At 55.3% G+C, this 14,320-nt stretch overlaps 1 protein-coding gene across 10 annotated transcripts in view; it reads right to left on the bottom strand.

The window, feature by feature from the left end:
* Positions 1–2,312: 2,312 nt before the first annotated feature.
* Positions 2,313–14,320, bottom strand: part of CTIF (cap binding complex dependent translation initiation factor) — a 303,940-nt gene continuing 291,932 nt past the window's right edge. For 9 of the 10 annotated variants that reach the window (XM_082416530.1, XM_082416534.1, XM_082416538.1 and 6 more), the window contains 2 exons: positions 8,079–8,132; positions 2,313–6,324 (listed from right to left, as the gene is read on the bottom strand). In XM_082416530.1, the coding sequence (XP_082272656.1) occupies positions 6,109–6,324; positions 8,079–8,132 (270 nt within the window). In that variant the 3' untranslated portion in view covers positions 2,313–6,108. The remainder of the gene's footprint in view (positions 6,325–8,078; positions 8,133–14,320) is intronic. The other variant, XM_082416537.1, reaches the window with a different exon arrangement.

Consider the following 14,320-nt stretch of genomic DNA (forward strand, 5'->3'; position numbering starts at 1 on the left):
CATGCTATATACTCTGTCCACACTCCGGGACCATCCTGGAGCCCTTTCCCCCATTGCCAATGTGCTGGCCAGCCTGGTCTCAGCTTGGATGAGCGGTCCCAATACTGCAAATTGGGGTGAGGAAGGCAGCAACGTTGCCCACTGTTTCTATGTGTTAATTCTGCATTCCTGGGCCTGATCTCTGTGCTCATCACGTGCTGTGTTCCTGGAGTGGCGGTTGGCGGCCTCAACCGTGTGTGCCCACCAGTAAGAAGAGCGGCTCCCTAACGCCAGAATTCTGAAAACGTTGGTTTATGTGTGTGTCCTTTCTTAGCATGTAGTTTGAAAAATTTCCCAGGCAATTTGGATGTTGACCCCACCCCTGGATATGCCCCCCAGGAGGGTCTCCCTCACCTCCCACCCACCTTGAGGACCCCTGGCCTGGAGGGAATCCAACCAGACAGCTTGTAAGATGTCACAATGCATCCTTTTATAGAATAGCACCAAACTTTGCAATGTGACTCCTCTTCCTCCCCACCCCTCTTCAATCCTTTGATTTGGGGTATTTCACCATGCTCCTCCTTTCCACGGATATGGAAGGAAGACCCTGTAGCCTGCCCATGGCGGTCTCAGTGGGCAGCTGGCTGCTCCTTCTGTGTGGCTGGTGGGACTGGCTGGCTCCCTGGGGTGGTGCTCACAGCAGTCAGAGCAGAGGCTGCTGAGGACACAGCCGCTTTCTGGGAGGGGGAAGGGGCACCTGGCTCTCACTCTGGCCCCTGACTCTTCCACTGATCGGCCTTGGGCTCTGGGTCAGTCGCGTCACCTCTCTGGGCCTTTGTTTTCTCATCTGTAAAATGGGAATCAAAAATGCTCATCTGCCTGTATCACTGAACCACCTGAGACAGTGTATGGAGGGCCCTGAAAAGAACCCTTGGGGTTGAGAGACCTTTAATATTAAAGTATAACCACTTCTTCCCCTTCTACCATCTCAATCCTTGCTTCTTCTGCTATCTGTGCCTTGGTACTACCTTACAAGTCGTGTGTGTGCGTGTTCTAGTTTATTCATCCAAAATAGTCTTCCCGTCCCTCCTTCCTACAGACCCCAGTACAAAAGTAACCCACCCTCAGCACGACAGATAACACATATCAGCAGAGATGGCGGTGAAATGCAGAATTGAAACATTTATTATTTGGAGTATTTGTTTCATAATTTTCAGTAATTTAGAACTTTCTGAAACCAGAACTAAATCACCCAGAAAAATCTCTTCTCCTTTTTGGTGAACAGTGTACAGTAAGATTTCTCCTTCCCTACCCTCTCCCCCACCTTCTAACACCTTTCATTTTGACCTCACTTTCTGTTCCTACCCCTTTGTATTTTTGTAAAAAAACTTCGGGCTGACAAAGGTCAATTGTTTAATTAAAAAGTTATCTCCCTCGGGACTTCCCCGGTGGTCCAGTGGTTAAGACTCCACGCTTCCACTGCAGGGGACACGGGTTCGATTCCTGGTCAGGGAACTAAGATTCTGCATGCCTCATGGCACGAGACCAAAAATTAAAAAAAAAAAAAAGTTATCTCCCTCTACCAACTTGTGCACTTCTGGCTAGCACTGCACATTGTCATGTGACTCAGTAATGGGCAGGGACCAGTCTCTGCAGACCCTCCCCAGGCTCCTGGGCTGGCCTGGCTACCATCTTGGCCAGACCAGGGAAGTACGAAGGGTGTGGACGTTCTGGTTGCCACTCTGAGGAATTGAAAGCCTGGCAAGTTCCAGCCAGCAAGAATCCCCAAGGCGGACCTGTTACCAGGAGGCAGTGTCCCCAGTGTCTTGCCATGGAAGGGATTTGGGACCCTTTGATGAAAGACTGATTTGACTCATGGGGACAGGACAGCCACTTGCTGCTGACTTTTAGAGGCTGTTAGGCTAGGCTCAAGTCTCAGTCTTTTTAAAATGGGTCATTGCCAGATGTCACAGTGACTTTTTCATGGGAGGGGTAGGTTTGGGGAGTGGAGTGGTTAAGCACGCAGCAAACCAAGTCTTTAGCGGAAAAGTGATTTTGTGCAGGACTGGCTTAATCCTCCCACCTTGGATAGGCCACAGTTCCCAAGCTTGGGAGGAAGGGGGTATACGTCTCCTTCACCCATGGTATCCTGGACCACTCCTCCCCCACCCTCCCCAGCCCCCAGGCGCCCCCTCCCCACAGTGGCCCAACCGTGGGGAATCATCACCTGGGTAGGGGCTCCTCTGAGGCCTCTGCCAGCACCTGTTGAGGCACAAAAGCCTTTGGGAGAGATTTCCTTTGCCAAACACACAAAGAACACAGATTCAGGGCAGTTTTGTTTTTGGTGTGGTTTATTTTTTAAACCCACTTGTAGTTTGGGTTCAGCTGGAAAGCAGGACATACCGAGGGAGGGAAGGTGGTCGCATGAGCAGGATTCTGCTGCAGCTTTGGCGGGAAGCCCCAGGTCCCTGCTCCGGGGAGGTAGGACCCGTCACCAGGCTCCCAGCTGGCTCGGGCGAAGCGGGCAGCCCTTCTGTGCAAGTGTCCCGAGCAGAGGAAAGTTGCCATTTCTCTGATCTGCATCCTCAAAGGCCCAGCCTGAGGTTTCCCAACAGAGTGCCGGCAGCTGAGGGACAGGACTCCATGGGCAGGCCGGACAGTCTGTTGGACGAGGAACACTGGCCGGCTTCTGATGCCAGATAAGAGACTGGGGCTTGGCGTCTGGGCAGCCCCTTGGGGCTGCTCTTGCGGCGGCCTGGCTGTCTGGGCCCCCGCCCCTGCAGCTGCCCAGGGCGTGATCAGTGGTACGTTTCCCACACCCCCCTCCCCATCCCTCAGGGAAAATAAAATAAAATAAAAATTAGAATAAATACCGACTCGGCCAACATTTACATTTACATGGATGGACAGGACGATCCCCAAACTTTAAAGGTGTACAGACTGGTTAAGGAAGGACGAGCAGACGAAGGTGGGTTTGGGGGTGCACACTCTCGTGGAGGATGGTGGGGTCCCGCCTTGTCCAGGGGAGGCTGGGGGCCTTCTTGGGGCTGTGGTCCCAGAGCTTAGGCAAAGCCACAAGCCCATGGGAGCAGGAGCAGGCCGGCTGCCTGAGAGGAAAACAATGACTACCTCGTCTTGACTGTCGGGGGGAGACCGAGACAGGACCCGCATCAGATGGCTGGACTTTGCCTCCTCTGTGCCAAGGAAGCCACAGGCGAGGAGGGAAAGCCACGCAAGCGTTAGAAACGCAATATCCAGTTTAGCCTCCCATCAAATACATTCAGAGGTCAACTTGGATATGGCCTCCCTCACTCAGCAGGGGGGATCTGGCTTGGGGAGGGGGCAGAGGTCTGGGGGCGCCCGCCTCTGCCCCCCACTTCCTGTCTGAGTAGTCTCCCGTGGGAAGCTGCCTCAGTGTCTCAGATTTTAGGCTTTACTGTTATTTCCTTAAAAAAAAAAATTTTTTTTTTAACGTTTTCCTTCCATGTCTGAAAAAGTAGCAGCAACCCACATTTAGAAAAACAGCTTAAATTGTTATTCGGATCGGCCAGGAAGCGCTTTCAAGCAATGGAATATACTAGGCAAACCATATGTCTGGAGCCACGGTGACACGACACGTAATTAAAAATATATTTATATATGTTTACATATTTATACCTCGCTTCTTCCCACCCTGGTCCTAACAGTCAAGGAGGGGTTGGCCGTGAGGCAAGACCACCAAGGAAGGCTGTTAGGAGGAAGGGCATTAGGCTCACAGTGCCCAAGATGCTACTTGCTTGGCTTTCGAGGGGACATCAGCCCCCTGAGTCCGTGGTATCTGGGGCCCCTTCATAAAGCTCACTCTCTGAGCCCAAGGTAGGGGTGGGAGACCCCCTCCCCTGCCTCCTCGACTTTCGACCTCACTCGCAGGCCTCTCTCTTCTTCCAGGGTCCTGCTTCATTCTCAGTAGATGTGCTCGTGCATGCCCGTGCACGCGTGCACGCACACACATGCACACACACACACACACACACCACTCGAGGGAAGCAGGGCCCATTTCAGCCCAGGTGCGGCTCTCTGAGGGCTGCCAGGGTGTGGCTGCTTGCCTGGCTTGGGCTGCCGACTCCTCGGGACCATGATTTCCCTGGTGCCCTCTCTGAGCATCCTAACATCAGCCCGGCTCTTCTCTCAAGGCCTCCTGTGGGGCCTCTGGGGTCCCCGGGCCCCAGGCTGAGCCAGAGGTGTAGGCTGAGGAGGAAAGGCAGTGAGGAGAAGCTTGAGAGGAAGGGGCCGGGAGGGAGAAGGCAGAGGCCAGGGGCAGCGTGGGCTCCTTGGCAGAGGTGACCGACCCACTCCAGGTAAACCGTGCCCCCACGCCTTGTCCCCAACAGGCTCTTTTTGGGGACTGCAGGCAGGTGGCAGCTGGTGGGGAAAGCCAGGAAGTACGGAGGAAGCTGCTCCCCACCCCACCTGCCTGCTCTCCTAGACTCAACAAAGGGAATTTCCTCCAGCCTTACCGGACCAGGCAACCAGCGGGCCTCCAAGGTGACCCAGAGAAGGACTGGCCTCAACCAAGGGGCAAGTGAGGAAGATGCTGGGCTCTGAGGTTGCTTTCCAGGGGCTCATCAATGCGTGGGCTCCAGACCAGGAGATGGGCTGTGCGGACACCAGTGACAACCTGAAGCCAGCCTCCCAGGGCCCAACACGCATCCTCCTTTCTAGCCATCAGAGAAGGAGCTGCTCCCAGGACTCGGCCCCTCCAAGAACCCCCAACCTTGTTCCCAGCCTGGAAAGCTGGTGGCTTGCTGGGTCCCCTGATGGTCCCCACGACTCAATGAATTCACCCTTTCCCGACAGCCCTGGGGCTGCAGTGCCACAGCCCTCCCGGGGCACAGACCGTGGCTATCGGCTAGGGCACGGACACAGCCCATTTAGCTAGCCCTGGGGAGCCCTGCGGGGCCCACCAGTTCTCCCTCCAGTGAGAGCTTGGGACAAGACCTGTGTGTGGAGCGGGCAAGCATCACCGGGCGTTTTGGTTTTAATTCGCCAGCCTGGTTCTGAGCCCAGTTCACTATAAGGCCCCGGGGCAGGACGGGTTTAATGCTTTCCCAGCAGCGACAGTATCAGCCCTTTGAGGGAGGAAGCTAGAAAAAGAGACAACAGAGGTACTGGAAGCCGGGGGCTGAGGGGCACGGGGTTCCAGCGGGTTCCCCTGTCGGGGCAGAAGTTTCCAATTACCCTAATTGGCTACTGGCAAGCTGTCTGTGGCTAGAATCCTTCCAGAGGGGGCCGGGTTTGATCTCCCTCTAATCAGGGGGTCCTCGTGGTGCTGACTGTGTGATCACATTGCGGGCCCTTCGCGTTGAGAGAGGAGACTTCAAAGCAGCTGACTTTTGAAAAAATAAAACACAATGAAACAAAAGAGTGCAAGTAGAACGAAAAACTCCATCTCCCCTCCAGGCCCCGGGCCCGCCCCCGGCCCCCTGGGCCTGCAGCTTGGGGGCTGAAGGGGGGAGGCTGGAAGTGGGGAGGGTGGAGCATGAAGGTTAGAGGAGACCGCCTCTGTCCCCCAGCTCGGCCGTAAGGACAAAGGCCGTCAATTACGGGCGGCTGGTGGGGACCGTGCCTGCCTTTGTCCTCCCGGACATCTGCTACACGTCGCCTGCTGCCAGTTGGCGACTGCGGCTGACAGCATGCGGGAACAATGCGAGCCCGTCCCCGACCCACTTTTTCAGCCTTCTGAGGTCCTTTCTGACCCAAGCTGTACCCTGCGTGCGGGCTGCCAAGGCCTCTAAGGAGTCGCAGAGATGAACCCCTTGCACACAGCCCTGCCGGGGACATGTTGCATGGGAGGGGGTGGGGAGGAGTGGGAGTGAGGAGGGGGAGGGCCGGGCCACCGTGAGGAAGAAACATGCTTCCCTTACTGGTGTGAGCTGCCGCATGCTCGGGCTGGGGGGCTCGGGTAGGGGGGCGCTCCTCCTAGGGCTTTGGTCCCTTCCCCGTCTGGCTCCATACTGGCCGCCGCCTCTGCTTGCCTTCCTCCCCATTTCTTTCTGCCGGCAGGGCCACCCCTGTCCTCCCGCCTGTCCATCTGGCTCTGTGCACCAGGGCCCCAGCTGCCCTCGGGCCACCCGCCAGGCCCCCTGGCTGTCAGGCTGTCAGTTTCTGGATGGTTCTGTTGTAGTACTGCGTGATGGGGGGCGTCAGAGGGTTCCAGCTGTTGGCGTGGAGCTCAATGACCTCCAGCAGCAGGGACCGGGTCAGCATCGACTCCGAGGGGCACAGCATCTTGTCGCGGGCGCTGGCCAGGAGTTCCGCCATCATCTCGGGCAGCTGCTCCTCCAGCAGTCGGCCTGTGCTCTGCAGCTGCGGGCAGAGAAGTGGGGTTAGGACGTGAGCTGGGCCCTGAAAGGGCTCCTGACCCACCTTGGTTAGGGGTGCTGGGGGGCAGGAACGGGAAATAGCTGGATTATCCCAGGAAGGTGCAGGCCCAGGCCTCTATGCCAGAGGGCAGGAGGATGGAGAGTGTGGAGGGTGGACACAGCCAATGTGAGAGCCCACATTTAATACCCAATCTTCCGGAGCAATAAGAGGGGTCAGAATATCGCCTGCCGCCCAGGGCTGCAGAGTCCTCACCAGGAACACGCTGCTTCTCCCTTCCTCCACTTGCCTCCCCTCCTACAGGAAGCCTTCTTTGACTATCGCCCACAACCTCAATGGCTGTGTGACCTGCTTCCTTCAAGAGTGATCAGGTGGCACCGTGTCAATTTTCACTTGCTGGGATGTCTCTCTGGAAACGAACTTGGTCATTATTACCTGCGTGTGTCCGTGTGGAACCTGAGAGCAGGGATGAGGCCTCCTGTTTCTCTCTTTCCTTCTCTCCTGCCCCCAATCGCACCTACATACCCCCAGAACTGACCCCTGCCCACACTTGTGACATGACAGGGAGGAGAGAAATATGAACTGGGCCAGAAGGCCAGCCAGAGGGCCTGCCCCCAAGAGAGGCCCCTGGTCATCTCGAAAAGCCCCCTTAGGAAGAAGGAGCCCCGATCCTCTGGATCAGCGCACCGTCGGCCGGCAGCCCCTGCAGCTCCTCTCCCTATAATCTAAGTCCCTGTCTCTGCTCCACCTCCAGCCTCAGCCCACCCATTTTTTCAAGGCTCTGCCTTCTTCACGAAACCTTCCCTGACCTTTCTGGCCCACTCTGACCTCTCCCCTAACTCCTCAGGGATGCATGCTCTGTACACATATTTATTCTCTACACCGCCCCATCCACTCTGTGCATGTGACAGAGGTCTCTATCTCTAGCCAGACCACAAGCTGTCTGGAGGCAGGGACCATGCTTTCTCCTCCTCTCCTATCTCCCCTTCCTGGAGCCCCGTGCAGGGTACCCAGCTGGAGCCCCGGCGTGCCCTGGGTGTGGGCCCTGGAAGCCCCTCTCCTCACCACACTCCACTCTGAATGTCCCTGGGCTGTTTTCTTTCTTTTTTTTTTTTTGGCCACACCGTGCGGCTTGCAGGATCTTAGATCCTCGACCAGGGATCGAACCTGTGCCCTCAGCAGAGGGAGCGCAGAGTCCTAACCACTGGACTGCCAGGGAAGTCCCCTTGGACTGTTTTCTGAAGGCACAGCTTTGTCCCTGTAACTGGGCCAAAGCCAAGTGTCTGAAGGAAGATCCCGGAGAGCAGCGGCCACACCTTGGGAACAGGAGTGGGACCTCCCATGGGGGCTGCTTGGAAGCGGATGGTGCCAACCTGGGGGTTCAAGCCTCAGCACCTCCTCCCAAACCCCACACCAAAGGAGACATGTGGGGGCAGGGCATCACCTAGGATCTCCTAAGTCATTTGTGTGGCGCACCTGGCCGAGGAGGAGGTGGTCTTGGGGGCAGAGGGAGAGTGGACGATGCTAGCACTCCATCCTTCCCGCCAGAGAACCGGCAGTTCCCTCTCCTCCAGCAGAAGTCCACATCCACTCAGGAAGCCGTCCGCCACCAGCCCCGCTCGACACGCCCTTGCCCTGGACCCGTGGATGCCTCCAGTGGTCCTTGAGCCCCCATAACTGTTAAGGCGAGAGGGACGCACAGGGTCTGAGGTGGGAGGTGTCTAAGCCACGCTGCTTACCTCCATTGAGCAGCACAGGACAGCATCTTCCTTCACATCCTGAGATTGCAAGAGCTGGAAGAGAGCGGCAGAGAATTCCGCTTAGGGTGGTGCGCTGCTCTCAGCCCCCTGCAGCCCAGAACAAGCATCTCCAAGAGGCAGACCAGAGAGGCAGCCCACCAAGGCCGGAGGGCAGCAGGAGCACTGCCCCAGGAAGCAGTGATTTCTCTGACGGGATCTAAGCAGCTAGAGGACCGCCGTGGTCACGGAGCGTGGGCGTCCCGGCCAGGTCAGAGGGCTTGACTAGAGGCCACGGCAGAGCAAGGCCGCAGGTGGGTTGGAAGGCAGCGGCAAGCATGCTGGGATCATCCGCTATGAGCAGCTGGTCAGCAAAAATGAAACTCGCGTAGATTTCCTGATTAGCGAGAGGGGCTCAGCCATGGTCTCAGGTGCTCCTGGGCCCTGGCTATAGGAGGACTTGCAGAAATCACAGCAGTCTTCTCCACGGGCCCAGCACTGTGAGCCTGCAAAGCCATGCAGACCGTTCCAGAGGCCGGGATTGCTTCCTGACCAAGGCCACGGCCACGAGGCTCAGCACCGTGGCTGGCCACCCCCCGTCCAGGCTCTCATCTATGCGCTGCATTTCATTCTTTCAATCTCTCTCCCTCTCTCTCTAAGTTGAGACATAACTCACGTAACATCAAGTTCACCATTTTTAAGCATACAATTCAGTGACTTTTAGATTCACAAGGTTGTGCGACCATCCCTACTAACTCTAGAATATTTTCATGGCTCCCAAAAGAAACCTGTACCCATTAGCGGTCAGTCCTCTTTCTCCCCCAACCCCCTGGCAACCCCTAATGTCCTTAATCTCTATAGATTTACCTATTCTGGACATTTTATACAATGGAATCATATAATACGTGATTTTTTTTTGTGAATGGCTTCTTCCACTTATAATGTTTTTAAAGTTCATCCATGTTGTAGCCTGTGTCAGTTCTTCATTCCTCTTTGGGGGTGGAAGATATTCCCCGGTACGGATGAACCACGTTTTGTTTATCCACTCATCAGTTGATAGACATTTGGGCTGTCTCCACTTTTTGGCTCTCGTGAACAAGGCAGCTATGAACGCTTGTGTACGAGTTTTTGTGTGGACATGGGTTTTCTTCTCTCTTGGGTACGCACCGAGGAGTGGAATTGCTGGGTCATGTGGTAACTCCACGTTTAGCTGTTTGAGGACCCGATAAACTGTTTTCTACAGTGGCTGTGCCATTTTTCATTCCCTCCAGCAGTGTCTAGGGTTCTGATTTTTCCACAGCACCACCAATATTTGTTATTTTCTGCCTTTTTTCCTAGGTCACTTTCCGGCTTTCCTTGGAGACTTCTGGGTCACTCCAGCCCATGGCGCCCGCTCCTGCTTCTCACTCCCGAGCGCCACCTGGCTTTCCCACCACTCAGCATTCCACACAAGTGGCAAGACATCTTCCAGTGTGAACTGTGGCTTCCTGAAGGCAGGGCAGTGTGACGTTCATCTCTGCTGCCCTTTAACACCTAGCACAGCTCCTGGCAACAGCAGGGATTCGATAAATGTGGGTCGATATGATTTATGCATTGTTTCTGTTTTTTGTTTTAAAGGAAGGGCGGAGGGTAAGGAGAGAGCACAAGAGGAAGGCATTTTTAGGGTCAGCTTGCTTGTCCACTAACCGAGAACTAGAGTCAAGGTTTCTGATCTGGGCATGACGCGTTCAAGGAGGGTGAAATCACACACAACCCGGGGACTGTTCTCACTGCAGACTCGAAATCCAAATTCCACACACCGTCCTTAACTTTCCCCTTCTCCTGTCTTATTGCAGCCATCCACCCAGCCCAGGGTCTCCCCCAGCAGAAGCCACAAGCGGTCACATCAGGGGGGCTGAAGATGCATGTATTAAATGTCAAATGAGTCCAGGGGCCAGATCAGTGTGGGCTGCTCTGACCAGAGATGCTCTCGGGGACCAGATCTCCTTCCTCTTTGTATCTCTGCAGGGCTGGGCATTAACTGGTCCCATGGTAGACACACCGAAACAGAGGTAGGTCTCAGGCTGCTCAAAAGATGAGTTGGTGGAGAGCAAGGGACAACCCGGGGAAGGTAACAGTGTCGGCCATGCAGTGACAGGCGTTGACGGCCATTGGTGGGCACGCTCTGCCCACTGACACACTTGTGACTCTGGGCCTTTGTGCTCTTGTCACCCAGGAATTCTCAGCCACCACCTGTCTGCAGACCTTCCTTCCTCAGTTTACTCAGGTCTCTGCCCCGACATCACCTCATCCACCAGGGATTCCCTGACCGGCCTGCGTGTAAGTGATCCCGCCGTTCACCTCCTGGCTTACTTCTCTCCACAGCGTCTCTCACCCCTGACATACGATCTATTTGTTTGTCTGCTGTCTCCCCCAGGGGAAGGCAAGCTCCAGGAGGGCAAGGCCTGTTTGGTCCATTCTCTCCCCGGCACCTGGCACAGTGCCTGGCACATAGTAAGCACTTGGAAGTATTTGTTAACAAATATGCCTTGAGTAGCAGGGAGAAAACCCACCCAGCTGGGAGGGTCTGCAAGTGAGGAGGGACTAACCTTGAGCCGCTGCCCCAGGGCAACTCACCCCAGTGCACGCGCTTGAAAAGGCAACAGTGAGCGGGACTTGGATAGCTCCACCCCACAGACTTCTCCTGTCAGAGCAGACACGGCACAAAATTATAGTCAATGTGTCTGCAAACGTACAGTGTTTGTGGAAACAGAAGTTGGTATATGACTCTCTAAATGGCAATTTGGTGATAACTATCAACACTACAAGTGTACAAACCCTCTGAGCAGCGATACTACTTCCAGGAGTTTATTCCACACGTGTCCCCCGCTGCCCACATATGCACCATGACATGGATATAAGGTTTTTGCTGCACTTTTGCAAATAGCTTGAATGGCTACCAACAAGGGGACTGGTTAAATTATGAGGATACATTTGCACAGAGGAATACTCTGCAGCACACAGCTGTCTACCCTCCTCCCCATGCCGGTGTGTGCTTCTGGAGTTTTCTTGCCCCGCAGGGCTTCAGACCCTCAAGGGGAGCCAAGGGAAGCTTTCACTGAGTCAGTGTCTGGGGGAATTTTGGGGGTCACACTAGGAAGGACCTCTCTCATCTAGAAAACCCTGGAAGCAGGTTCTGGAAAAAGCTGGGGGGAGGTGACTCACCTTGTAGCAGGCGTACCGAGTCATGGGTACTGGACCACGGGTTGGTCCAGCATCCAACCCAGCCTGCTCTGGGAGGGGCTGGTTCCAGGACTTGGAGGGCCCTGACTGTCTTGGGGGGAAGGTGGGCGTAGCCCCACTGACTCTGCACGGAACATGAGGACAAATATTAAGGGAACTCTGTGAGGTTTGCTGGGACTTCTTTCTGATGGTAACTTTGTTCCTGCATAGGTTTCCCATAGTGCTTAGCAGGAAGAGAAACCTTAAAATAAAAATTGCTGGTAGAAATCACAAGAAAGGGGGAAAGTGGGGTATCTGGTGGGAAGGGAACTCCCAGAGACAGAGTGGGTGGTGGCAGCCATTTGGGGACGAGGGGAGCAGGCAGAACTGGGAGCTTATGGGAAGGAAGAAAGGGGTCCTGCTCTGGATGCACCTAGCATGTTGGCTGACACATAGTAGGTGCTAGTAATGCCTGTCATGGGAAATTGAGATGAACCTGGGATCATGTTCCGTTCTGAGACCAGCTTCTTAGGGGTCCTGGGGCTTCGGGACATGGGCGGTAACATGATGGGAAATACTATGAACAGCCGGGGCCAGACAAGTACTAGATGCTCTGAAATGTGACTGTTTCTCCCTCCAAGTGGCCCTCTGACTTCTGCCCGCACAGCGTGGACAGCCTCGCGGGGCCTCGTGCTCCTGCCAGCACTGTGCCCGCACGAGCAGGTGTCTCCTCTTTCCTTCTACGGCCCAAGGCCCGCCTGCCCTCCGTCTGCTCCCCGGTGACGGTTCAGAACTGCAGAGCTGGTCCAGGGCTTCCTGTTCTTCTTTCCTTCCCCGCATCTTAGTGACTGGACTACCTCCTCCCTTCTGCACACCCAACCCCCCGCAGGCCTGCTCCCTCCCTGGGGGGCTCTGGGCTCTGGGGGGACAGACTCAGGGTGGGGACCCTCAAGCAGGGCTGCGGGCAGGCTCTCACCCCAGAGCCTCTCCTCCAACCTTATCTTTCACTGGTTGTTTGGGAAAGTCTGTGTTAAGCCAAGAATCACATCGAGTGATAGGCCCTCTCGCAAACGGCCTGCTGGGTTTTCTCAAGGAAGTGGGGGAGGACTGGGAGACTTTCACTGTACTTTTCCTTTGCAGTTGCTGGGATGCAGCGTTCGGGAGGGGAGTGGGTGCTGCAGACCACGTCCTAATCTCCCCCAAACGCTATCTCGGCCTGTCCGTTGCCAGCTTTAGAGGGTGGACCCTTGGAGCCTTAGAGCTGAAGGGCTGCAGAGAGGACGTCCCCTCAGCCCCCCATCATCACAGCTGGGAAGTCCCACCTTGCTGCTCTGTGTGGTGGAACGAGAGGCCGGCTGGCCTTACCCCGGGGGAGCACTTGACACACGCTAGGGGGCTCCCTCCCCAGGACCCCTGTCAGTGTCACTCTGAGAGGCTCCGGTGCCTCTGGGTGATCAACGGCTTCTCAGGAATCCGTCCTTGACTTGCTCTTTGTGGGCAGTGTCCAAGGGCAAGACCTTTCCACTCTTCTCTGTCTTGGCCAAAACTTACCTGTTTTGTGTTCCATTTCTTCATGGCTTGCTTTCCTAAAAGACAGCCAGTTTCTAGATAAGTGAATCCCTGCTGGTACACTGAGGGGGCCCACTCTGTTGTTTATGCGTGTTCTATTTGGGGTATTCTGGAGACAACACTTCATTTAACTCCAAGCAACTCTCAGAAAGTAGTGGCAACTTGAACAGGTTCTTGCCCACCCGTGTTCACAACAGCATGATTCACAACAGGCAAGGGGTGGGAGTAACCCAAGTGTCCACTGATGGATGAATGGATAAACTAAATGTGGTCCATCCATATAACAGAATGTTATTCAGCCTTAAAAAGGAAGGAAATCCTATCCCATGCTGCAACATGAACGGACCTTGAAGACCTTATGCTGAGTGAAATAAGCCAGTCACAAAAGGACAAGTATTGTAGGATTCCACTTATATGAGGGACCTGGAACAAATTCATAGAGACAGAAGGTAGAATGGTGGTTGTCAGGGGCTGAGGAAGAGGGACTAGGGAGTTAGTGTTTAATGGGGACAGAGTTTTAGTTTTGCAAGATGAAAAAGTTCTGGAGACGGATGGTGGTGATGGTTGCACAGCAATGTGAATGTGCTTAATGCCACTGAACCGTGCACTTTAAAATGGCTAAAATGGTCAATCTTATGCTTGCTTTTTTTTAAACCACGATTTAAAAATGGTTTAAAAGCAGTGGCAGGGAGCAGGTACTCTTTGGTGGGCAGGCCATTCTCTGCCTGGCCAGGACTGTCCCTCTTCTCTGCTATCGCTCTTTGGAAGAAAAGCTGTGCGGATGGAGGAGACAGGGCTGCCGACCTCGGGGCTGAAGGCCCCCAGGGTGGGGGGGAGGAGCAGCCCACTCATCAAAGTCTCTGGCACAGAAAGGAGTGTGGGCGGGCCGGGGCAGGCACCCTGGAACAGCGAAATGTGTTTCTTGGACGAGAATCCAAGGCAATTGTGCGAGCCCACACAGTGTTTGTTCGGAAGCTAATGCATTCCTGTCCTATTGTCTCTGCCGGAGACTTGTTGTGGGCACACCCTTCATATCCTCCCTCGGGGAGAGGCCAAGGTGCTTGGAGTCAGGCTGTGGGCGGCTGGACAGCAAAGGGAGAAAGACAGCCTGGTGGGAGCACCTAGGAGTCCCCGGGGGGAAGGAAGCTAGGGCAGGGCCATGCCGCCCAAGGTGTGCCCACAGTGCAGCCAGGCTGGTTGCTTGGGATGCCACCCCGTGGGGAGGGAAAGAGGGTGCTGATGGAGGGACCCTGGGGCTGTCTTCCTGTGCGGGAGGGGAGCGAGCGCTGGAGATCACAGTTTCTTCTAGCCCGCCCCCCCAGCTCCCCCAACCACCTCAGCTCACCAAGAGCTTGGTTCCAACCCTGGTAGAACAAACCCAAACAGCCTAATGCAGCCACAGTAAAAGCTCAGCAAGTCCCCACCTGCAGGAGCCCCTCTTTTGCAGGTAGTCAAGGGTAGGCTGGGTGCAGCAA

Source organism: Balaenoptera physalus (assembly GCF_965194825.1).
Source record: "Balaenoptera physalus genome assembly, chromosome: 12".
Taxonomy (NCBI): domain Eukaryota; kingdom Metazoa; phylum Chordata; class Mammalia; order Artiodactyla; family Balaenopteridae; genus Balaenoptera; species Balaenoptera physalus.